General features: G+C 35.6%; 1 protein-coding gene across 1 annotated transcript in view; it reads right to left on the bottom strand.

Annotated features, from left to right (window-relative positions):
• The window catches only part of LOC117932214 (glutamine--tRNA ligase-like), a 35,572-nt gene extending 17,017 nt beyond the window's left edge, over nucleotides 1–18,555 (bottom strand). Inside the window, exons 1-10 of the mRNA XM_034853333.1 lie at nucleotides 18,353–18,555; nucleotides 17,619–17,669; nucleotides 17,073–17,144; nucleotides 16,779–16,878; nucleotides 15,145–15,240; nucleotides 12,500–12,561; nucleotides 12,291–12,392; nucleotides 12,096–12,191; nucleotides 11,419–11,571; nucleotides 11,278–11,333 (exon numbers count right to left, since the gene is read on the bottom strand). Coding sequence (XP_034709224.1) covers nucleotides 11,278–11,333; nucleotides 11,419–11,571; nucleotides 12,096–12,191; nucleotides 12,291–12,392; nucleotides 12,500–12,561; nucleotides 15,145–15,240; nucleotides 16,779–16,878; nucleotides 17,073–17,144; nucleotides 17,619–17,669; nucleotides 18,353–18,475 — 911 coding nt within the window. The 5' untranslated portion in view covers nucleotides 18,476–18,555. The remainder of the gene's footprint in view (nucleotides 1–11,277; nucleotides 11,334–11,418; nucleotides 11,572–12,095; nucleotides 12,192–12,290; nucleotides 12,393–12,499; nucleotides 12,562–15,144; nucleotides 15,241–16,778; nucleotides 16,879–17,072; nucleotides 17,145–17,618; nucleotides 17,670–18,352) is intronic.
• Nucleotides 18,556–24,251: the final 5,696 nt, after the last annotated feature.

The raw sequence follows: 24,251 nt of genomic DNA, 5'->3' as shown, positions 1-24,251 counted from the left end.
TGGGTGCGGGTACTTGGTTACGACATTAAATGAAAATGAATTAACGCTAAATACAAGCATAGTAAGATAGCTATAGGTCATCTATAATAATACATGATTAATTGTAACCGGAGAATATATTTATTATCTCTTTTCTATTTTAATAAGAAGTCAGTTTATTTTAATTTGATGTTGTGGTCAATTGTACACAAAGAACTTGTTTATCATGCCTTTTATTTTAATAGGATGCTAAGAAACATATTTAAGATAATATCATACCATTAAACTTAGATTAGTTTAAAATCTTAAAAATTTATGTTGATTTTGTAATAAAAAAATTTCTAATAGATTAGATATTGATAAAATATAATTCATTTTAAATTTCTTACCATATGAAAAAATTTTAATTTTTTATATTAATTATTTTCATTTATCTCTAGATTTTTAAGATATTAAGTTTGAAATTTTTTATGCTATTAATAATTATATTTATCTCTAAATTTTACATAATATTAATTATGATTTATCTTTAAATTTTATTTTAAAAACTAAAAAGAGATAAAGAAACTATTAATTATTATATTTATCATTAAATTTTATATGATATAATTATTATATTTTATTATAATTTTAAAAAGTTTAAGACACCCATATTGTGTCAAAAATATTTGTGTGGTGTTTTGGTGATAGTTAAAGAGAAAGAGATAAATGTGTGATTATTTAGCCAAGAATCACAACTACCTAGGTTACATAAAAGGAGATTGGAAATTTGGATAACTCCATTCGTTTCTTAGGGTTGTCCTTTTGCTATGAGGAACGAGTTTACAAATCTAAAACCTAAAGACATAGATGATCTAGATGCATTTACCCAAAACCTTAAATGTGCTTAATTAGAGACTAAAACTAGTTTAATGCTAATCTTGTTTAATTATGAATTAAACCTTGATTAAGGTTAAGTGTGATTAATTAACAACTTAAAACATGTACATTAGCTTCTTAGGGGTTAATTAAAATTATGAAAACCTAAGGGACTAATGGGCAGTTGTAGGTATAAAAATTTACAACTAGAGGTACTAAACTGCATATATGGGAAATTGGTGGTTAGTGGCAGCCTTATGGCTTGCCACCTCATGCATGCTAGCTTAGGGACCCCTTTATAAGGGCTACCAACCCTCATTTCTAGTCCTATCTCTATAGCAATTTGGTAGGTCTAGAGAAAGAAAGTGAAGAATCAAGATAAGAGAGAAAATAAAGTAAGTGATTTTGGTAGATTTAGGTTTCAGATGATCTTTTGAAGCAAATTAATGGTAAAGTTTGTTTAAAAGATAAGTTTAATTAATTATAAATATGTTTTAATTATAAAACAAAGTTAATTAGGGTTTTAAGTATTTCAATTTAAGCATTTTTTGGCGAAAGAATCAGCTTGCTTGTTTGTTTTAATTGAAAAATAGATTAGTGAATTATGTGATTAACTAGGATTATTTGAATATTGCTAATGGATTAGGTTTAAGGAAAATCAGAATAATTAGTATATACTAATTAATTGAGGAATATCAGTATGCATAACAAAGATTGTTTAATTCACCTTAAATTTGTTTTGTAAACATACAGGCATAATGATTAGGGAATACGGAAATTAAAATCATCAACATCAAATTGTTAAAATTAGTAATAAGGGAAGAATGTTATAAGCTTTAATTATGAAATTTTTATGGTTGGAAAACCTAAACAATATTGTTTCATTTCAGTTACTTGTAATAGCTAAGGGTGTCTACATAGAAGGATTACAAAAGAGAAGTTGGTGTAAGGTAGGGAATTTTATATCATTCCATTGTGTATCTTGGTTTCATTTATTGACATTTTCATGTCTTTACTATGATTTCATGAAGTGTTTTAATGTGTCATGGCGTTCTCGGTTTATTGTTTTAAAATGTTGCAATGATATTTGGATATGTATTGGTATGAGGATTCATGGGTTCAGTATAAAGGAAATGGTTCATGGTATGGTCACATTGCAAGAACAATATAGAATAATGATAGATAATATCCAGAGAATAAATTGATAAGTGGGAAATGTTTATGTGAAGCTACAAACACTATCTTTCGATAGATTGTTTATGTGGGACTGTGGGTGAAAGTCCCTAAAGCCCTCGAGGAAGACGCTCCGATGTGGGTGTATGGGGTTGGTCTTGCCCTTGGGTTTTAGTCCCTAAAGACACAAAGTTAGTCTTACCCTTGGGTTGTAGTCCCAAAAGATACAAGGTTGGTCCTGCCCTTGGGTATGAGTCCCAGAAGACACAGATATGACTTATCCTTAAGTAATAGTCCTAGAATAGTCATTATTTATGACCAAGTATTTTTTAGAGTATTGATGGTTGATATGTACATTGGTGGGGATTAACAACTTATCTAGTGTGAGAGGATGGATAAGGCAAAACAACATCTTATCAACAAAAAAGCAATGCTCAAACATTCACCCTAGAAGATGTCTTCTGACCTACATCTAAAAGTGGAAGGGATAGGATGAGTTCACAACTCAGTGGAAAAGTTATAACCATCCTATGCATATCCTTAAAAACCTTGAATTAAACATATAGTAGCATGCATGACAAACATTTTATAACCATTAACAAATATGCAATAATGTCAAACATGTATGCATGTTGTTGATGGCTCCATCTCTGTTTTGCCTCATCCATCCTCTCACACTAGATAAGCTACTACCCCCCCACACCCTCACCAATGTACATATCAACCATCAATGCTCCAAAAGATACTCGATCATAAATAATGACTATTTTAGGGCTATCACCGAAGGATAAGTCATATCTTGTGTCTTTTGGGACTACAACCCAAGGGTAGAACCAACCCCGTGTCTTCAAGGACTAAAACTCAGAGGTAGGACCAACTCCATACACCAACATCAGAATGTCTTCCTCGAGGACTTTAGGGACTTTCACCCAATGACCCACGGTCCCACATAAACAATATATGGAAAGATAGTGTCTGTAACTTCACATAAACACTTTCCACATCAATTTATTCTCTAGTTATTATTTGTCATTATTTCATATCGTCTTTGCAATGCGATCATACCATGAACCATTTCCTCAATACTGAACCCATGAATCCTCATACCAATACGTATCCAAATATCATTGCAAATATTTTAAAACAATAAACCGAGAACACCATGACACATTAAAACACTTCATGAAATCATAGTAAAGACATGAAAATTTCAATAAATGATTCAAGAAATGGAACCAAGATACACAAAGGAATGGTATAAATTTTCTACCTTACACCAACTTCTCTTTTGCAATCCTTCTATGTGGACACCCTTAGCTATTATAAGGAACTGAAATGAAACAATATAGTTTAGGTTTTCCAGCCATAAAAATTTCATAATTAAAGCTTATGACATTCTTCCCTTATTGCTAATTTTAACAATTTGATGTTGATGACTTTAATTTCCATATTCCCTAATCATCATGCCTGTAGGCTTACAAATCAAATTTAAGGTGAATTAAACAATCTTTGCTATGCATACTGATATTCCCCAATTAATTGGCATATACTAATTATTTTGATTTTCCTTAAACCTAATCCATTAGCAAGCTCCAAGAATTCAAATAAGCCTAATTAATCACATAATTCACTAATCTATTTTTCAATTAAAATAAACTAAACAAACAAGCAATTCGATTCTTTCATGAAAAGATATTTAAATCAAAATACTTAAACCCTAATTAATTGTGATTTATAATTAAAATATGTTTATAACTAATTAAACTAAACTTTTAAACAACTTTACCGTTAATTTGCTTCAAAAGATCATCTAGAACCTAAATCTACCAAAATCGCTAATTTTATTTTCTTCCTTACCTTGATTCTTCACTTTCTCTCTCTAGCTTCTCTCTCTAGACCCACCAGATTACTAGAAAGACAAGGCTAGAAATGAAGGTTGGAAGCCCTTATAAAGGAGTCCCTAAGCTAGCATGCATGAGGTGGTAGGCCCTAAGGCTATCACTGCCCACCATTTCCCATATTTATGGTTTAGTCCCTCTACTTGTAAGTTTTTATGCCTACAACTGCCCATCAATCCATTAGGTTTTTATAATTTTAATTAATCCCTAAGAAGCTAATACACATGCTTAAGCGGTTAATTAATCATGTTTAACCTTAACCAAGATTTAATTATATTTAAACAAGATTAGTGTTAAACTAATTTTAGCCTCTAGTTAAACACATTTAAGGTTAAGTAATAAAATAATCATTATTACTGATTTAATTCATTACTACTAGGTATTACATAACCTTAATCAAGGTTTAATTCATAATTAAACAAGACTAGCATTAAACTAGTTTTAGCCTCTAATTAAGCATGTTTAAGGTTAAGTACTAAGATAATCATTATTGCTTATTAACTTATCAAAAAAATAAATAAATAATCATTATTGCTTATTTAATTCATTATTAAGGAATAGTGCTCATGTCATACATATAAAATTCCTTTTTTTTGAAAGGCGAAAAAGGGTATATTAAAAGGTGTCTAATAAAAAAAGGGCACACCAACAAAGGGTATGCAAGGGGCACAAAAGAAAAATGAAAACACAAGTCAACCTCACCAAAGAATGGCAAAAGTACATCCTTTTATCCACAATGTACAACTAACCAACCCTAGTGGGACATTAGACAAATCCAGAAAGGACTTGACGGGAGTCTTCTTCATCTTTGACTATCTAAATGTTTCCCTTCATTAACAATTCAGCCATAATGTTCTCTCCGAATGCACCAAAATAAACAAAGTTCAGCCCAAAAATTAAGAACAACAACACTATCTTTTTTAACCATCTTTTCCTTTAAAAGGTGTACCCTCTAAAATGTGCTAGAATTTTTTTTTTAATTGCATAGTCCCATCAAAATTTTCAACCCCATGCAAGGATCCAATAATAAATGAATAAATAAACCAGCAAACGAATTTTATTCTAAAGGGAATTGACGTTCAACACAAGTCAAGGAGTCAAGGTCTAGGAATTTCTAGAGTAACAATTCTTCAAACCAATGAATTCCCAAAAGAGGTCCCAAAACTTCCAAAATGCCTCCTGTTAAGCATTCAAGGTTATCTTGAAGATAGATTAAGGATCTCTATGAGAACTATTCTTAAAAACAGTTTTCCAGCTTCAAAAAAGTGATGGTTAAATGTTTTACTAATAAATTTGAGATGTTTTCAAAGTTTTTACATGTTTTTTTGTAAAGTATTACAAGAAACAATTGAAAATATGAAGGATACTTTGGAAACTTTTGCTTTGCACAAAAGTGCACAACACATTCACAAATAATAAGCCAAGAAAACTGTTTTTCATATTTGTGTTCTCAAACAAAATTTTGTTTCCAAAAATAATTAAGATTATTTTTAAGAACTATTTCAAAAACTTCTTTTTGAGAACTATTTTCGAAAATGTTGCCAAATGAATCCCAATTTGTTCTTTGTAGTACAAGAAGTAGGAACAACTCATTCTAGAGCCTAAGGACCATTCCAGAATGAGAGTTTCTCAGCTAAGAAAAATCAGCTTCTTAAAGAACTTTTGGGAGGCATCATCCAACCTAAATTGTAAGACTAGAGCATGCTTTTGGCTATAGCCCCTAGGTTGCTCCTAACTTACCTCTTTTATTTTATTTTTATAACAAAATCAACATAAAATTTTAAACTAATCAAAGGTTACTAATAATGTGGTATAATATTCTCTTAACGATTTTTCTGAAGCCTATTAAAATAAAAGACATAATAAATAGGTTCTTCATGTACAATTAAAATAAAAGACATAATAAATAATTTCTTCATGTACAATTAGCAAGTAAAATAACACTTGGCATCTTATTATAACAGAACAGATATAAATATGTTCTCTAACTACAATTCACCATGTAGTGTTATGGATGACTTATCTTAAGTACTTATATTCAGTGTTAATATATTTTCCATTACTGTCATATCCAAGTATTTGCACCCATAGTTGAGGTCCTTTTTAGCCGAATCCCCATGTTCTAAGATTTTTGGGATACGAAGGATTTGAAACCTAGACACATACCCGCACCTAACACCCATACCCAAACCCGTATAACATTGTAGAGAAGTTCAAAGTAAGAATCTAAAAAATATTATACCTGTTGAATATAATGTATTTATAGTATATAACCTTTCCTTGTTAATATAGGATACATGTATGGTAGTTAGGACTCCTAGCCTTGTATATATATATATATTTCTCAATTGTAAGTAGATTAATTACATTAATGAGAATTAAGGTCTTTCTTCTTTCTCTCTCTCAACATGGTATCAGAGCCAAGGAAGAAAACCTAATTCTTTCCTGTTTCCCGTGTCATCAACTCCGGGAAACCTTCCGGTGACCGTGTTTCATTCCGGTCACCTTCCCCATCTCCCAATACTTTCCGGTCATTCGGATCGTCGACAGAAACAACTCACCGCCGGCAAAATTTTCCGGCGAACTTTTCCGGCGAACTTTTCCGGCGACGTATTTTTCCGACACCGACCATACCAGAAGGAGCGCCTGGAGGAGATCTACAACTTTTGTGAAGGCACCGGCACCAACAAAGCATCCACGCGCCGCCCACGCGCACATTTCCGTCCGGCGGCTGCGTCTCACGCGCCGGCGCGTGAGGGCGCGTGAGGGATTTTCCGGCGACGCGCCTCCTCCAGCAGCCTCGCCTGACGCCGACCAGCCTCTCTACCTCCCTGGTTCTCCCATTCGAGCCCTGCACGTACCTCTTTTGGGATTTTTGTCTCCGTCGGCCCTCCAAACAGTCTTTCCGGCGAAGCTCCGACTACTTTTTCTCTACTCCAATCCCTGCACGTGCCTTGGGAAGTGTTCTTCTACCTTTCTGGTGGTACCACGCCGCGATCTGAGGCCATCTCCCTTTTTCGGTGGTGCCACGCCGCAATCTGAAGCCGTATTAGGGCTCTCTTCAATCCAAACATACTTCATTCTCCAGATAAGTAGATATGATTACTAAAAATTCCATTTTTTCCGCTGTTATATCTGGATCTCCTATGATTACTTCGGAGAAATTGGTTGGCAGTGACAATTATCTTTCCTGGTCTGCCTCTGTTGAACTTTGGTTTATGGGTCAAGGATATGAGGATCACTTGATTACACAGGAGGCAGATATCCCTGAGGTTGACCGCGTACAGTGGAGGAAGATAGATGCACAGTTATGTAGTGTATTATGGCAATCGGTTGATCCCAAGATTCTTCTTCATCTTCGGGCCTACAAAACTTGTTTTAAATTTTGGACTCAGGCCAAAGGATTATATACGAATGATATCCAGCGTCTTTATAAGGTGGCTTCTGCTATTGTCCATCTCAGCCAACAGGACTTGGATCTATCTACTTATATTGGCCAGATTGCCTCTCTTAAGGAGGAGTTCTTGACCGTGATGCCTCTTACTCCTGATGTTGGGGCTCAACAAACACAGCTTGACAAGTTCTTCATGGTTCTTACTCTTATTGGCCTCCGTCCGGATCTTGAGCCTGTCCGCGATCAGATTCTTGGTAGTTCATCAGTTCCGTCCTTGGATGATGTGTTTGCTCGCCTCCTCCGTATCTCCTCCACTCAGACTTTGCCATTTGATAGCACTTCAGATTCTTCTGTGTTAGTTTATCAAACTAACTCTCGAGGAGGCCGTAGTGGTACCCGAGGTAGAGGTCAACGTCCTCATTGCACCTATTGCAATAAACTTGGCCACACTCGCGATCGTTGCTATCAGTTACATGGACGACCTCCTCGCACTGCCCATGTGGCCCAGTCCTCTGATTCTCCGCTGCCTCAAGCTCCGAGCTCTTCCGCATCTCAGGCTTCTGTTACCTCTGTTGCCCAGCCTGGTAATGCCTCTGCCTGCCTTACCCACACATCTTCTCTTGGACCCTGGATTCTAGATTCTGGAGCTTCTGATCACTTATCTGGTAATAAGGATCTTTTCTCCTCTATTACTACTACCTCTGCTTTACCTACTGTTACCTTAGCTAATGGTTCTCAAACTGTGACTAAAGGTATTGGTTTGGCCCTTCCTCTGCCTTCTCTACCTCTCACTTCTGTCCTTTATACTCCTGAATGTCCTTTTAATCTTATTTCCATCAGCAAAATCACTCGTACTCTTAATTGCTCTATTACCTTTTCTGATAAATTTGTGACCTTGCAGGACCGGAGTACGGGGAAGACGATTGGCATAGGACGTGAGTCTCAAGGCCTCTATCACCTCACCTCGGATTCATCTCCTGCAGTTTGCATTTCCACTGATGCTCCTCTCCTCATTCACAATCGTCTGGGCCACCCTAGTCTCTCCAAGTTCCAGAAGATGGTCCCTCGTTTTTCCACTTTATCGTCGCTTCCGTGTGAGTCATGTCAGCTTGGGAAACATACTCGTGTCTCGTTCCCAAAGCGTTTGAATAATCGGGCAAAGTCTCCTTTTGAGCTTGTCCACACTGATGTTTGGGGTCCTTGTCGGACTGCGTCTACTTTAGGATTTCAGTATTTTGTCACTTTCATTGATGATTATTCTCGATGTACTTGGTTATTTTTAATGAAAAATCGAGCTGAGTTATTCTCTATTTTCCAGAAATTTTATGCTGAAATCCAAACCCAGTTCAATGTTTCTATTCGTGTGTTACGCAGTGACAATGCCAGGGAATATTTTTCAGCCCCATTTACTTCGTTTATGTCTCATCATGGGATTCTTCATCAATCTTCTTGTGCTCATACTCCTCAACAAAATGGGGTAGCTGAACGCAAGAATCGACATCTTGTTGAGACAGCTCGTACTCTCCTCCTCCATAGCAATGTTCCTTTTCGTTTTTGGGGGGACGCTGTTCTTACCGCTTGTTATTTGATTAATCGTATGCCCTCCTCTGTCTTACATGATCAGATTCCTCACTCCCTTCTCTTCCCTGACCAACCACTTTATTTCCTTCCTCCTCGTGTCTTTGGTTGTACTTGCTTTGTTCATATTCTCACTCCTGGACAGGACAAGCTTTCCGCCAAAGCCATGAAGTGTCTCTTCTTGGGATACTCCAGACTTCAGAAGGGTTATCGTTGTTATTCCCTTGAGACTCATCGATACTTTATCTCCGCTGATGTCACCTTCTTTGAGGACTCACCATTCTTTTCCACCACTTCTGAGTCTCTTCCTGTTTCTGAAGTCTTGCCTATTCCCATTGTCTCCCCACCTGATGCTATGCCTCCTCGACCACTTCAGGTTTATCATCGTCGCCCTCGTGTCGTTGCTCCTCTCCCTTTTGCTGAGGCACCTGCTGACTCACTTCCTATCCCTTCGGCTTCACCTACCCCGGCTCTGCCTTCTCCTAATGACTTACCCATTGCTGTTCGGAAAGGTACTCGCTCTACTCGTAATCCTCATCCTATTTACAATTTTTTGAGTTATCATCGATTATCTTCACCCTATTCTGCTTTTGTTTCTGCTATATCCTCTGTTTCTCTTCCAAAGAGCACCCATGAAGCTCTTTCCCATCCAGGCTGGCGACAGGCAATGGTGGATGAAATGGCTGCTCTGCACTCTAATGGCACTTGGGATCTTGTTGTTTTACCCTCGGGTAAATCTACCGTTGGCTGTCGTTGGGTTTACGCAGTTAAGGTTGGTCCTGATGGTCAGGTTGATCGCCTTAAGGCCCGCTTAGTTGCTAAAGGCTATACTCAGGTTTATGGTTCTGATTATGGTGACACATTCTCTCCGGTTGCCAAGATTGCTTCTGTCCGTCTGCTTCTCTCCATGGCTGCCATGTGTTCTTGGCCTCTTTATCAATTGGATATTAAAAATGCCTTCCTTCATGGTGATCTTGCCGAGGAAGTTTATATGGAGCAACCTCCTGGTTTTGTTGCTCAGGGGGAGTCTGGTTTAGTATGCAGGTTACGCCGTTCTCTATATGGCTTGAAACAATCTCCTCGAGCATGGTTTAGCCGTTTTAGTTCTGTTGTTCAAGAGTTTGGCATGCTTCGCAGTACAGCAGACCATTCAGTTTTCTATCATCATAACTCTTTGGGGCAGTGTATTTATCTGGTTGTTTATGTGGACGACATCGTCATTACAGGCAGTGATCAGGATGGTACTCAGAAACTAAAGCAACACCTTTTTACCCACTTTCAGACCAAAGACTTGGGGAAACTCAAGTATTTCTTGGGAATTGAGATAGCTCAATCCAGTTCTGCTGTGGTCCTTTCCCAAAGGAAGTATGCTTTAGACATCCTGGAAGAAACTGGTATGTTAGACTGTAAACCGGTAGACACACCTATGGATCCGAATGTCAAACTTGTACCAGGACAGGGGGAGCCTTTAGGAGACCCCGGGAGATATCGACGGCTCGTAGGTAAATTGAACTATCTCACCATTACTCGTCCAGACATTTCTTTTCCTGTGAGTGTTGTTAGTCAATTCCTACAGTCACCATGTGATAGCCATTGGGATGCTGTAATCCGCATTCTTCGATATATCAAAAGTACACCAGGCCAAGGTGTGTTGTACGAGAACAGAGGTCATACTCAGGTTGTTGGTTACACAGATGCAGATTGGGCTGGCTCACCCACAGATAGACGTTCCACTTCAGGGTACTGTGTTTTTATTGGAGGTAATCTAATATCTTGGAAGAGTAAGAAACAAGATGTAATGGCCAGATCTAGCGCTGAAGCCGAGTATCGAGCTATGGCTTTGGCAACATGTGAACTCATATGGTTGAGACATCTTCTTCTAGAGTTGAGATTTGGAAAGGATGAACAGATGAAACTCATATGTGATAACCAGGCCGCATTACATATTGCATCCAATCCAGTCTTTCATGAAAGGACCAAACATATTGAAGTTGACTGTCATTTCATTAGAGAGAAGATCGCATCAGGATGTGTTGCTACAAGTTTTGTTAATTCAAATGATCAACTAGCTGACATCTTCACTAAATCTCTCAGAGGTCCTAGGATTAAATATATTTGTAACAAGCTTGGTGCATATGACGTATATGCTCCAGCTTGAGGGGGAGTGTTGAATATAATGTATTTATAGTATATAACCTTTCCTTGTTAATATAGGATACATGTATGGTAGTTAGGACTCCTAGCCTTGTATATATATATATATATTTCTCAATTGTAAGTAGATTAATTACATTAATGAGAATTAAGGTCTTTCTTCTTTCTCTCTCTCAACAATACCAATAAAACAATAGCCCATAGTCCAGCATATAAGCCAATGAATCTGACTGCAATTCTCACCTTAGGTAGCAGCATCCACCTCTCTCTTTTGCCAGGCCAAAGCTAACAAACATTGCCTGTACAGTTGTAAAAAGATGGAACTAAACCACTATCACAGAAAATAACAGAACTCAGAGTTTCTTATAGAAGATACTTGATTACCTTGGCATGACCAATATGCAGATACCCATTTGGTTCAGGTGGGAAGCGTGTAAAAACTCTTCCACCTGTCGCTTTTAAATGTCTTTCAAGCATTTCCTTTGAATTGCAAGGTCGCAAGACAGGGCGGTCACTAAAAAATATTTCAGTATGCACCTGAGAATCCACAGGATAATCATAATTATCTCTCGATCAAATTCTTACAAACAGCTGCATGTGGGGTGGGTGGAAGAAGTTGAAGATTAAAAAATGGAGGTATAGAAGCAAAGACAGGTATCATAAATAAAAGTACCAGTATGACATATAAATATCATAGTATTCCTCATCCTTCTATGTGGATTTCCCTATATCTTCGTCTTTGTGTCTTATTGGATGAGAAAAAAAAAATATTGGATACCATAATCCCTGAAATATGTGAATGGAATCCCAAAATGCTGGACGGATACTGGAGACATGGATGATTAATTATGAAATGACTAGACATTTCATGAAGCATAGCATAGCAAATACCAATAATTCAACTGGAATTGGAGTAGAATTGTTATCAGCATTTCAATAAATCAAAACCACTAATTTGAAGTTTGTTCAAGAAAACTAAAAAACTCAAGGTGCATGCAAACTCCAACAAAGGCCAGTGAAAAGTTGTAAAAAAGAAAAAAACACACCAGAGAGTTGGGTACCTTGAAGTTTTCCTCGGGTTGAGGGAATATCAAAAATGGATTAAGTTCTTCTTCAACTGGCTGTGCTGGAGAAGTCTCCAAAGCAACAATTTTATCCTGCATAAGAGCAAAGATAAAGCTCAAGGAGGGAAATTTTAAATCTCCCGTTAATTAGAGGGTGCAAGTAAAACTAAAGAGAGATTCAACTATGCTCACCTCTACTTTAACAGGCTTCTCCTTCTTCTTTTTTGAAGGCTTTTCATCATCTGCTGCAGTCCTTGCACCAAGTAATTCATAGAGTTTTGCATCTATGAGTTGCTGTTACACAAACCAACAAGCAAAGAAGAGAAAAATCAAACAATCATCAAAGTAGCTTAATAACCTAATTCACTAATTTTATCAATGAAACAATTGCAAATCATCACCTTGACAATCTTCGGATCAGCCCAAGGCTGCCTCTTCCTAACATGCCCAAATAAATCACCAACTGTTGAAGACAATAAATGAATGTCAATTTGGAAGTTCTGAGAAGAAAAAAAGCATGGCATAGCCTTAAAAACAATTTTAAATATATTTTTAAAAAAAATGGTAGAATTTTTTCCCATCCATCTGGAATATTCTAGACGATAACATAGAGAGAATAAAGTTCAATGTCATACTAGCTGCAATATAAAATAAAAAATATGTAATCATACCTCTCTCGTCTTGCTAGGAAAATCATTTTTTTTTTTTTAAATCCTTTTTGTAATGTTAGCTCTTGGATTCCTAGGGGGGTGATGTACATACTAGTATCTTCTTCTCAAAATGCTTTTATGTATGATAGGCAAACCTTGGATAAGGTGCTTACTGATAATAATCCTTGGAGTCCAAGGTCAGAGAGGGTATGCAAGAGGTGCTTTGCGAGATTAAGATGAAAAAACATATGATCAAATTCATTGTATTTTTTGGACTATATTCTCCTCAGGATGGATTTTGATAATAAATTAGGAAATTAAAAATGCTAGCTTGCAGCTCCTCAGCAAGGTTCAATGTTCTCTCCAATGAGTCTCCTGATGGGTTCTTCCAAAGCACAAAAGGATTAAGGAGGGGAAAACTTGCATCCGTTTTCATTTCATCACTAAGACACAGGTCATCAATTGAGATTTCTCTGCTGCAAAAGATTTCCCCATCCAGTTTTCAATCCACCAGGGGGGAATCTCATTGCCAATTCAAACATAATTCTCCAACTTTCTACAATGCTCCTCACTCTCAGTTCCATTATACAATATGCATTTTTGCATTTTTCAAGTGGTTTCTTAGTTTATATTACGGATCATGGTTAATCTTGCAAGAATTGTAGTTACTGGACTTGGTAGATGCTCTGTTTCTCTAAGCCCTTGAACGTGGTTTGCAGGCTGGTAATCTGTCTTCTACTTGTTCTGGTGTTCCATTGGATGCCAATGGCACACCTGAAACCACCAATGTGGTTGAGAAGGACCTTTATCTTTTTAAATGTTAAGCCATCAAAGGGTAGGAAAAGAACTTTAACCAAGTACACTCTATCGGATCTTCCTACTTATTTCCTTTCCACACTCTTCCCAGCTATGTGGGGATTCAAAGGGACAGGAATTTAGAAACTTCATCTCCTGTAATTCTAATTAATAAGGCCAGCCCTCTTGGTATGTACCTTTTAAAAAATGAGACAATATCATAATCATACTATTTTGGCCAGAGTGAAACTTAATGTCCATGAACGTGATGGACCAATCAATACCCTAATCATGATATGTGGCATTTTAGCCCAAAAGGGACAGATGATCCACAGAGAATTGAGTACCAATTATTGCTAATGGCACTATCTGCAATAAGGTGATACCCTAATATACACACACAAGGACACAAGGACACAAGGACATGCATTGTGTGTGTGTGTGTGGGTTTTTATAGGCAAATGAGATGATATATTAAAAGGAGCCTAAAAGGAGGCGCACCAACATATACACAGTGTATAAAAAGGACACCTATACAAGGCAAGAAAGAGATAAACAAAAAACCTCTCTACATGAAACTCTGTCAATCTACAAAATCAATCATATTCATTCAATGGTCTTCTATGTAAACCCTAACCCAATTCACAAAAGAATACATGAAGACATATTTGATTGCTTAGTCCAACTCCTCAACATCATTAAAAGTCCTTTAGTTCCTTTCCTTCCAAAGAATCCAAAACAAGAAAAGGGTGCAATCCTCAAGGTTTTTTTTTCCATTTCTTCCCTAGGAAAGAGTTGTGCCAACCCAAAAGGTTCCTTCTAATTGAAGAATGCATCACCTAGACCACTCTAAAGAGAGAGTATCAATTGCCACCACATACTTGCTTTGGAATAGTGGAGAAGCAAGAGATCCATCATTTCCTCATCTTTGCACAAAATAACACCTATATGGCAAAGTCCACCCCTCTTCTTGAGTTGATCAGTAGTTGGAATTATGCCCTAAGTCACTTCCTAGACAAAGAAACCAACCTTTGGTGGTGCCCATGTGCTCCATACTATAAAATACGACCATGATAAAAAAACCTCACTTCGATAGAATATAAAAAATGCTAAGTCAAGCTTATTTCATGGGTCATTTTATATTTGTTGCAAGTTTCTACACTATTCTTGTAACATATTCCAACTCCTATATACATTGACATATTATATGGTAACTGCATTTTTTAGCATATCCTCCATTGATCAAAATATAACCAAGATATCTACAAAAGCAAGGTAGAGAAGTTTGTAAAAAGAAATCATTACTTACCTAGCCCAAGTAACCCTAGTGTTATACACGCAACCCACTAAATACAACCTCAACTTGAAACCCTTGATACAAGTTGGGGTTGGATTGGAATTGGGTTGAACCTTCAAACCAACCAACCCAAATTACCTGAGTTGCAGCCGTATCACTAACTGTGACAAAAACCTAGGTATCTAAATCAAGTATGATTTTTTTTTTCCATCATGACACAATAAGGCATACAATAAAACATGGAAAACAAATACAGAGAAGCCCAATTGCCATATCATGAGAATCACATGTCAGGAATACTGACCATTTGTTCGATAACGATGCTCCAAAATTGTACTCTTGTTCTCTTCAAAAATCTCATTGACTGTGCGTTCAACATCTTCTGCAGAAACATCAACTCCTGCTAGCACGTAAAATGATCAACTTCCATAACTCTACAAGGGAACTAAAAACATAAGAAAACCCCAAATTGGTAGATTAATCATAGGGACTAGTTCACAAAATATAATATCATACTCAATTCAATAGATGTAAACAAATTTTAGCCCAAGTCAGCACTCATCCATAGAAAAAGATAATTAATAGTCTTTTTAATAAGAACTAATTTAATCCAAGTCAGCACTCTTTTTCATAGAAAAAGCCAATTAATAATTTTTCTTTTATAAGCCTGGATACATGATGTCTAGGCTTGTTTACTGCAAATTTTGGATGAATAGTTTGCTGTCAACAAGCCTAGGCCTCATGGATGATATATCTAAATGTTTACCCACAATTTCATCATCTATGTGTATACAAAGTCCAGAAGCTAGACCCAAATAAAGGATGCTTTTAAAATTTCACAATGCAATTCCACTTTGAGAATGAATAAAGTTTGTCCCAAATTATTTCCTTGTAGGAAATAAAATTGATTAACAAAGGTGTAACAGTAAAAGAAGAGAGTTGTAGTCCACTTTAGGGTTACAAAATAAGGAAAAAAAAATCAGTAAAGGATAACTACACCTAAACTAGCCATCAAAAGAAAAAGAGGGGAAAAAATAAAAATAAAATAAGAAAGTTAAGTGCTGGTAAAAAAATGGAAAAGGCAGGTTTTGTGAAAGTTCTCTGAAAACTAGCTAACCGATAGTCAACTGAAATGGTATTACAATGTCCCTATGATGCACCCTTGGTGCATGGGAGAAGTAGAAAACAAAATGGTACCACAAAACCTCCTTTGTGCATGGACTATACATTATCAACTAGTTCTTTTTCCACATAGGCTATATATTAACTATTACTTTGTCCATATCAGTTCCTCACTGACTTCAAAATGGTGAAAAGTGCCTCATTTTTTCATATCCAAATACCACTTCCCAGAACATAGCTGGATCTAGCAACCTACATCATTCGATATTATGTTATTTCTTTAATAAAATAACTTATCAGTGACAAAATCAGTCTCTAACCATGACACATAGTCCTGCTAGAAGTATCAATCCTTCTTTTTTGCCAACTTTATTTTCCATTGAAACAAACAGTTTTCATCGAGAGCCAGAATAATAAACAAACAGAAAAAAACATTGAAATGATAAATGGTCTTGGGATTGATAAAGCAGCAGCCCTCGAAATCTCTCAGCTAAAGAATCAAGGGTGTTATGGGCATAAGAACTCTCACCAGAAGGTAAGATTGCTAATTGCATTCCATCAAAGATTAGCTGTCTCAACAAACTAAAATGAAATTACAAATCTATGATGCACAGATAGGTAGAAATTGCTTGAGAGAGAGGAAACCATTTATTTAAAAAAATGAACAAAACAAAGGAAGTGACCAGAATTTAAAACTGTTGTATGAGCAATGAAAATGCAGGCAATTGAACTTCCATAAATGCAGGTTCATTAATGCATCAAACTACAATCACATATTTCAGTATGCATAAAAAAGTTTGGGTTATCTAATCATACCGACACCACATGCCTCTTCAAAATCATTCAACTGAAAGTTCTCTGAACCAGTACTTGTAAAAAATGAAAATGCTGCTTCTAACTGAGCTGGGGTTTTAATCTGAAGATACATAGAAACAATACTAAAACATCAAAAACTTTGTCAAAGCTAAACCAAACAATTCAAACTTCACAAGGAAACACAAGTGATTGACCAAAGAAAACTATGAAATCACTAACTCTAGTAATAAAAAGAAGAAAGAAGATAAATTTAGGGACCATATGAAATAAAATCTAGGAGATTGTGTTCCAAACCTTCAATGAGACAATATATTGCAGTAATGTTGGGCGATGCACAAGGGCATTTGCTGGGAACTTTGTAGCAACCTGTCACACATTGAGCATGCACCACTGTCAGATTAATGTCTGTTTGTTTCAACCACAATGATTTGCTTATATGGAATATCTTCCTCAAAGATAAGCTTCAACTCTCAGCCTTTTTTCAGTTTAGATACAGCAGTACCAGCAGCACCAGACTAATATGGTGTTCCATTTTCATCGAATTGTAACCCTTTTTCCAAAAAACTGATTTAGTATCTAATATATGAAAGTGCTGAAAGAATCCAAAATCTTTTGAGATGAACCACAATGTCAGAAAGCAGCAAAAAACTAAAGCTGCATCCTTTTGTATTGCACTGGCAACAAACAAATCTGATGACATTGGCAAAGAAAATTTTCCTGAAACTAAGTGCAGAGGCACCTTTAATTTTCCCTAATGACACAAACAGATCCTTGAATAAACATCTATTTCCCAGGGACAGTAATGTTTAATCGAAAAAAGTTTCCCCGAAAGCCACTTACTGTGTATAGAAGGTTTCCAATTGTCCGGCTACATCCATCAGTTACAGCTGCCTGAAAATAAAGAGGTACCCCAAAAAAGTTAGTGTTATAAATAAAATTACTGAAGAAGATAGTACTTCTCTGTTTGGTTGCTGAGAAAACAGAGGAATAAAAATAAAACAAAAAAATTGAATCTTAATATGACGTTTTGCAGTTTCTCAAACAAATGCAGAACTCACAAACAAACAGAAGGAATAACTCAAAAGTTCTGTTTGGTGGCAAGAAACAAAAATTTGGATCCCTAAAAAAAAATATTAAAATCAAAATTAATGAAGAAAGAGAAAAATCCCTGTTTGTCTGCCGAGAAAACCAAGGAAAAAAAGTAAAAGGAAAATTCCCATCTTAAATCTCATTCTGCTTCGCGTTCTGAATCAAAGAGGGAACTCACAAACTATCAGAAGTAAAAAATCTAAGGCCTTTCTTGGTTGCTGAGAAACAAAAGTTTGATTCATTAGAAAGTAAATATCAAAACTGAAATTAGTGAACAAATAGGGTAACTCTCCGTCAGCTGCTGAGAATACGAAGAAATTAAAAACAAAAACAAAAACAAAATTCGGAATTTTTATTTAATGCCATTTCAGTTTCTCAAATAAGCGCAGACCACATTTGCAGAGAAACAAAATTTTGAATGATTAAACATTTTCTCGGGAACATGAAAGCTAAGATTCAAAATCTGAGACAAGAAAACTCAGTACCTCGTGAATCACAGCCGTTAGATTCGAAGTGACCTTATTGTTGGCGATGGTGTTGCGAGCAGTGCGTTCATCCAAGCCAATCTTGAGGAACAGGTCCAATGGCGTCTCGTCATTCTCCACCATTTCTTAACCGCCGGTGACTCCAAGAGGCTGCTACAAAACCCTAAAACCCACGGCCGGGATGGGTCGTGCTTTCGAGAGAAAGGTTGTCTGAACGAAGTAGGATGTAAGAAAATTTCATATCTATATATATATATATAATAATATTTAAAATTCAACAATTTATATAATATTAAGTATTAAATTATTCATATTTTAATATTTTATTTTTATTAAATATTATGAGGTAAAGAAAATATTTTTATTTATTTTCAAAAGATTATTTTTAAAAATAATTATGTAAATATAAAAAATTATTAAAAATAATTCTATAAATATAAAAATTATTTTTAAAATATATTTAAAAATATTAAAAACAAGTTAAAAACTTGTGAACCTAAACAAAATTTTGTTTTATAAAATAATTAGAGAAAGATTTTAAAAATTATTATAAAAAATTGTTTATTAAAATAATTTTCAAAAACCGTTACCAAGTACAAAGCCTTAGCAACTATGGCACGACAGCGACAAGCATCACATAGCGGAAACGCACAAAATGGTCAAGCATAACAAGCAAAAATTGCATAACATAAGTGATGCCCATTCCAATAATGGCAACCCAAATTTCCACATAGAAAGGGAACATGTGGGTGAGATATAAAACGAAGAGAAGCGAAGTAGAAAGAGCCATGGTGTTAAAAATCAAGAAAAGATAGAAGACTGCCTTTCGGGAAGCATAAATAGCAGTTCCTGCCACCTACCCATTGTTGTTATCTTGTATGGTTCAAAGTCGCGATATCGGTCACCGACTCAGAAGGTCCCGAGGCGTATCAATCTCGGTGTATCGAGCGATACGTAAAATAAGCTAATTAAAAAATTCAAAAAATTATAAAAATATTATGTAAATCATCAGAAAAATATATACAATTAAATAAGCTCAAAAAATTAATAAAATAAAATTCTCTCACATTTAACATTATTTAAATAGTTATAAAAGTATCTGCTCAAAGATATTTATGATAATGCTAATAAAATAAAATAATTTTATTTCAAATATAATAACATTTTTACTAACAAACATACAATACAATAATCAATTCCAAGTTAAATGATGAGGGGGTTCAAAATCATCATCATCAGTCCTACAACAAGTATACAAATTGGGGTGACAATTCCCGTAGTGAGGATATGGTTGAAAGAGTTGTTCATAACTTGAATATGTTAGCTAAGATGATTGGCTTGATGATCTATAATCAGAAAAATATGGTTTCAAAGGTTGTTTGGGATCAACACCATATTGATAGTATCCATATGAATCACTAGCTTGTGTTCCAGTATTTGAATATCCCTTTGAATGCATCATTGGAAATCGATCAAAATCAATTCTACTGAAAGTACTAGAAGAGTTATCATGGTCTCTAAAGTTGTGATATGATCTATCATCTACCCCTCTGAAATACAACCTTGATCTTATACACAAATTTTGTAAATGCTCATCAATACGGTGATAATTTGATCTATGATAATCATGCCCACTAGAATAATCATCATCGTTGGGAAATGTAATTAGTCTTTTCAAATGCTTTCGTTGTTCCCATATCCCTGGTCGATATCCATGATTTGTATCTTGTGTGGCATAGTAATTTTCACCTCCTTGTGGCCATGACATGCCAGGATCTACTTAACTAACATAACCGCCCCTAGTGCTACCATCTTCTCTAGTACCCTCACTAGTGCCACCAACTCCTTTATTGCCCCCACTAGTGCCACCACCCCGCCTACTGCCCTCATTGTCACCATCATCACTACTAGAACTTGAAGAAATTGTTCTAGGAGCCTTATCTTTACAACAGGAATCAACATCTCTTTCTTGTGTAACATTACTAGTACGTCTACTAACTCTACGATTGGTGGCAACCTCATCTTCATGAACGATTTCTCTACCTTCTTCATTAGTGAGAAGATCTTTATCCAACCAATCCAAATTATCAGTTGATGAAATAGGTTTCTCTCCTTCTCGTATTCACTCATCTAATATATCATCATCATTAAAGATATGATTTAAATCAATTGGATTGTATAAATCTTCATTGTTTCGCTCTTGCATCAAATTCTTAACTCGAAGTCGCATATTGTAGTGCACATAAACTAACTTATGCAACTTTTTCATTGTCAAACGGTTGCGCAACTTTGGTGAATCAATGACCATGTGCTCCAATTTCTTTCACAACCTGATGAAGAACAAGTTTGGCTTAAAATTTTAACATCAATCTTTTGTAGATGTAGATCTTCATCGTCATAGTTGTTTTACCATTCAGTTATAATGAAGAAAATGCATACTTATTAATCGTTATCATATATTTAACAAAAAATGATGATAATTTATTATTTGTAATAGACGTAAATGTATTGAGTACCTGAAAGATATTGATTTATTGCTTTCTTTGTAAGTGCACTTCCAAATTGTCCTCATCCATCAACAAATAATTTCACCTACATTATTAACATTTTTTTTTTTGTTAATGCACATTACATATACAAAATGCATTATATAAAGGTCACAAACTATTATTATACCTCGTTAATAGCTTTTGCTTGTCTATTCAAATTTAGCTCTAATCTCTTGATAACCTCCTTTAATCCAACTTTAATTTCCGGATGGTTGGAGAAATGCTTTGAATATTGGAACATTGGATTAAAAAATATATGCTGCCATAAATTAAATAATAATCAGTTTATAATAATTTGTACTTGAAAAAAATAATAAAAAATATATAAATTTTTTTTTATTACCTGCAGGATGAAAATGTTTATGCAATCAACCTTCCCAACTTCTATCAATGACTTCCCAATACTTTTCCCAATGCTTGACCAATACCTTGATAGCCAATTTAGCTTTATCCATTGCTTCATAAATGATTGATAATGTGAGCTTTTTATCTTGATCAACCATTGATGAAAGGTTCCATGATGGTTTGAACTTCCCCTGCCTTCTTCCAAAATCGATTAGTTAAGATAAGGTTGGATACCTTATCTCTTAGACTTTTTTGCTCCTATCTTTATTGAATTCACACCACTCATTTGTTGTGCACATTCTCTTCAAATCAGCCTCATAACATATAAGACTCTCAAGTGAAATGAATTCGGGGACAAAACGGGTTATTCCTTGCCTTAACAGATCTTTATCCTTGGTGCACATTTTCATCAAATTCATTACTTTCAAGCTATTATAAATAAATCCCGTGATCATCTTAGCTTGATCTAATGTCTCCTTAATCTACTTCATGCTTGCAATATCTTCAAGCATTAAATCAATACAGTGGGCTGCACAAGGAGACCAAAACAAATGCTTCCGCTTCTCCATTAACAACATACCGATTGCTTTAAAACTTGCCTCATTATTAGTGACTACTTGAACAACATTTTCCTCCCCAACCTCCTCTACAACTTTATCCATAAGAGAAAATATATAGTCTGTTGTCTTAGGTATGTTGGTAGTGTCAACTAAAGAATGGTATATCATACTTCTATCACAATAAATTATGAAATTGATGATAGACTTTCTAGTCCTAGAACTCCAACCATCACACATGATTGTGCACCCATATATAGGACATTTAGCCTTCAATGTTGTTATATATACCTGAAGCTCTTGCACCTCCTTTTCTAACTATGTATTTCCAATTTGGTATCTCGTGGGCTCTTGATGCCTGGACCTACTTCTGCTATGGTATCAATCATTGATTGATAGTAAGGCCCACTATTAGCTGCATTAAAGGGTATTGCATTAAAAAGAAAGAATTTAGAAATAGTTTTACTCACTTTCTTCACACATTCAGTAAAAAACAAACTTTTTATTGATTTCTGCTTTGATAGCAACATGTAGGGATCGATTCCTTTTGGAGGTATGCTATTTCCTTCTCTTACATTGAAGCTACGTGATAGTCTGCGCTTAATCCTCGCATTAGAAGGTTGTGAGGAACTACTACCCTTCTGATGCTCTTGTCTACCTTCTTCAAGACGATTTTCTTTCATTGCTTGTTTCATTTGTCTTCTTTCAAAATCAGCCATAACAACTTCCTCAATTTCATCATCAAAATCACCCTCAACAATTTCATAGAAATTTTCTCTATTTAAGGAACTCAAAAGTCGTTCTTTTTTTTTTTAATTGTGTTTTTTCTTTTGAAGTATCAAACATATGTTGTCTAACACTATGTGACACTTCTACCGGTACACGTGGACATCATTCCACTTGTCCGGATATATGAGCGATGTGTTGCTTTAATTTTGTTATACCGCCATGTATAACTTTCCTATAATATTTACACTTTGTGGTTCTTCTACTACCACCAACAGGTTCTACATGCTCCCAACCAATATCATGTTTTGAAGCTATTTTGAAATTTTAACCTAACCATGTATAAAAGGTGTGAAACCAAGGTTTGGTTAATCTTGATTTTGATGATAACAAAATAAGGTTTAGAACAAATGATCATATTTCAAGTGTGATTAGGCAAGACAACTTCTAAAGTGGCAATCCAAAGACAAATCAAGCCAAGGAGAAATCATGAAGAAGAAGACCACCTCAAAGAGAAGAGTTTTTCAAGACCAAAGCTTCTTAGGATCTCTTTGTAAGGTTGTTGGCGCACTAGGACTTTCATGCATTTCATTATTTATTTATGTACCAAAATCATCCAAGAGTAATATTGTTTTAAATATCTTAAGAATTGGATGATTTCATGTTTTCAACTAAAACCTTGTGTTAAATGATTTTCAAACTTGTGTTAAAAGGTTTTAAGTTGAAAAAGGTTGAGTGTTGAGCCAAAAAGTGGCTCAACCGGTTCAACCGGTCAACCGGTTGTGATCGTCCGGTCGAGGACCGGTTGAGGGAGCCAAAAAGTTTCTCTCTCTCCCAGTGGCTTCCTCTTCCCGGTCAAGGTTGAACCTCAACCGGTTGAGGTCCGGTTGAGGCCCCAACGGTCACTTTTCCTAACGGCTAATCAACCGGTCGACCCCTAACTCGACCGGTCGAACCCCCAACGGCTAGTATGACTTTTTTCTTCTATAAGAAGGCTCCAAACTTCATTGTTTCATAAGCAAAACCTTCCCAAATCATTCTTGATTATATTTGAGCATTGGAAGAGTATTTTTGAGTGCACCATTATTCCAAAACTTGCATATCTTTAGTGCACCATTCAATCCTAGTTTCTCTTGTATCATTTGAGCTTAAAGTTCTTGTGCTAGGATTTTTGTGAGATTATTATTTGTATATCTTTGTGAGGAATTTTCTCAAGTGAGGGGTATCACTTGAGAGGTTGTTCAAGAGAGTGATATCTCTTGAAGAAGTGTAAAGGGTGCTTGGAGCCAAAAGTCCAAGAGGGTGAATTGGAACCATAATCCAATTGTAAAGAGATTGGAAGCTTGATTGAAGCTTCAAGATAGTGGAATCCCTCACTCGGTTAGGAGATTGAGGAGAGTGGACGTAGGCAAAGAAGTGCCGAACCACTATAAACTCTCGTGTTTGCACTCTCTCTTCCCTAACTCTTTTAAATTATATGCAATTGTGTTTATTTTGTTTATTATATATTTGCATATAATTGTCTCTTATTTTTGCATAGCTTAAATTTGTGAAAAAAAGACCATCATCCTATTTAACCCCCCCCCCCCCCCCCCCTCTAAGGTGATTACCATAGTTTGGATTAGCCTCAAATTCCTAACAAAAGGAAAACAACTTACTTTTCAAATTAAATATATATAAACACATTTATATAAGAATTATAATATTCAATTTTCCACTCAC

The sequence above is a fragment of the Vitis riparia genome, chromosome 15 (genome assembly GCF_004353265.1).
Source record: "Vitis riparia cultivar Riparia Gloire de Montpellier isolate 1030 chromosome 15, EGFV_Vit.rip_1.0, whole genome shotgun sequence".
In the NCBI taxonomy this organism is placed as follows: domain Eukaryota; kingdom Viridiplantae; phylum Streptophyta; class Magnoliopsida; order Vitales; family Vitaceae; genus Vitis; species Vitis riparia.
The sequence above is the reverse complement of the archived record's forward strand: the minus strand, read 5'-3'. Positions and strand labels throughout refer to the sequence as shown.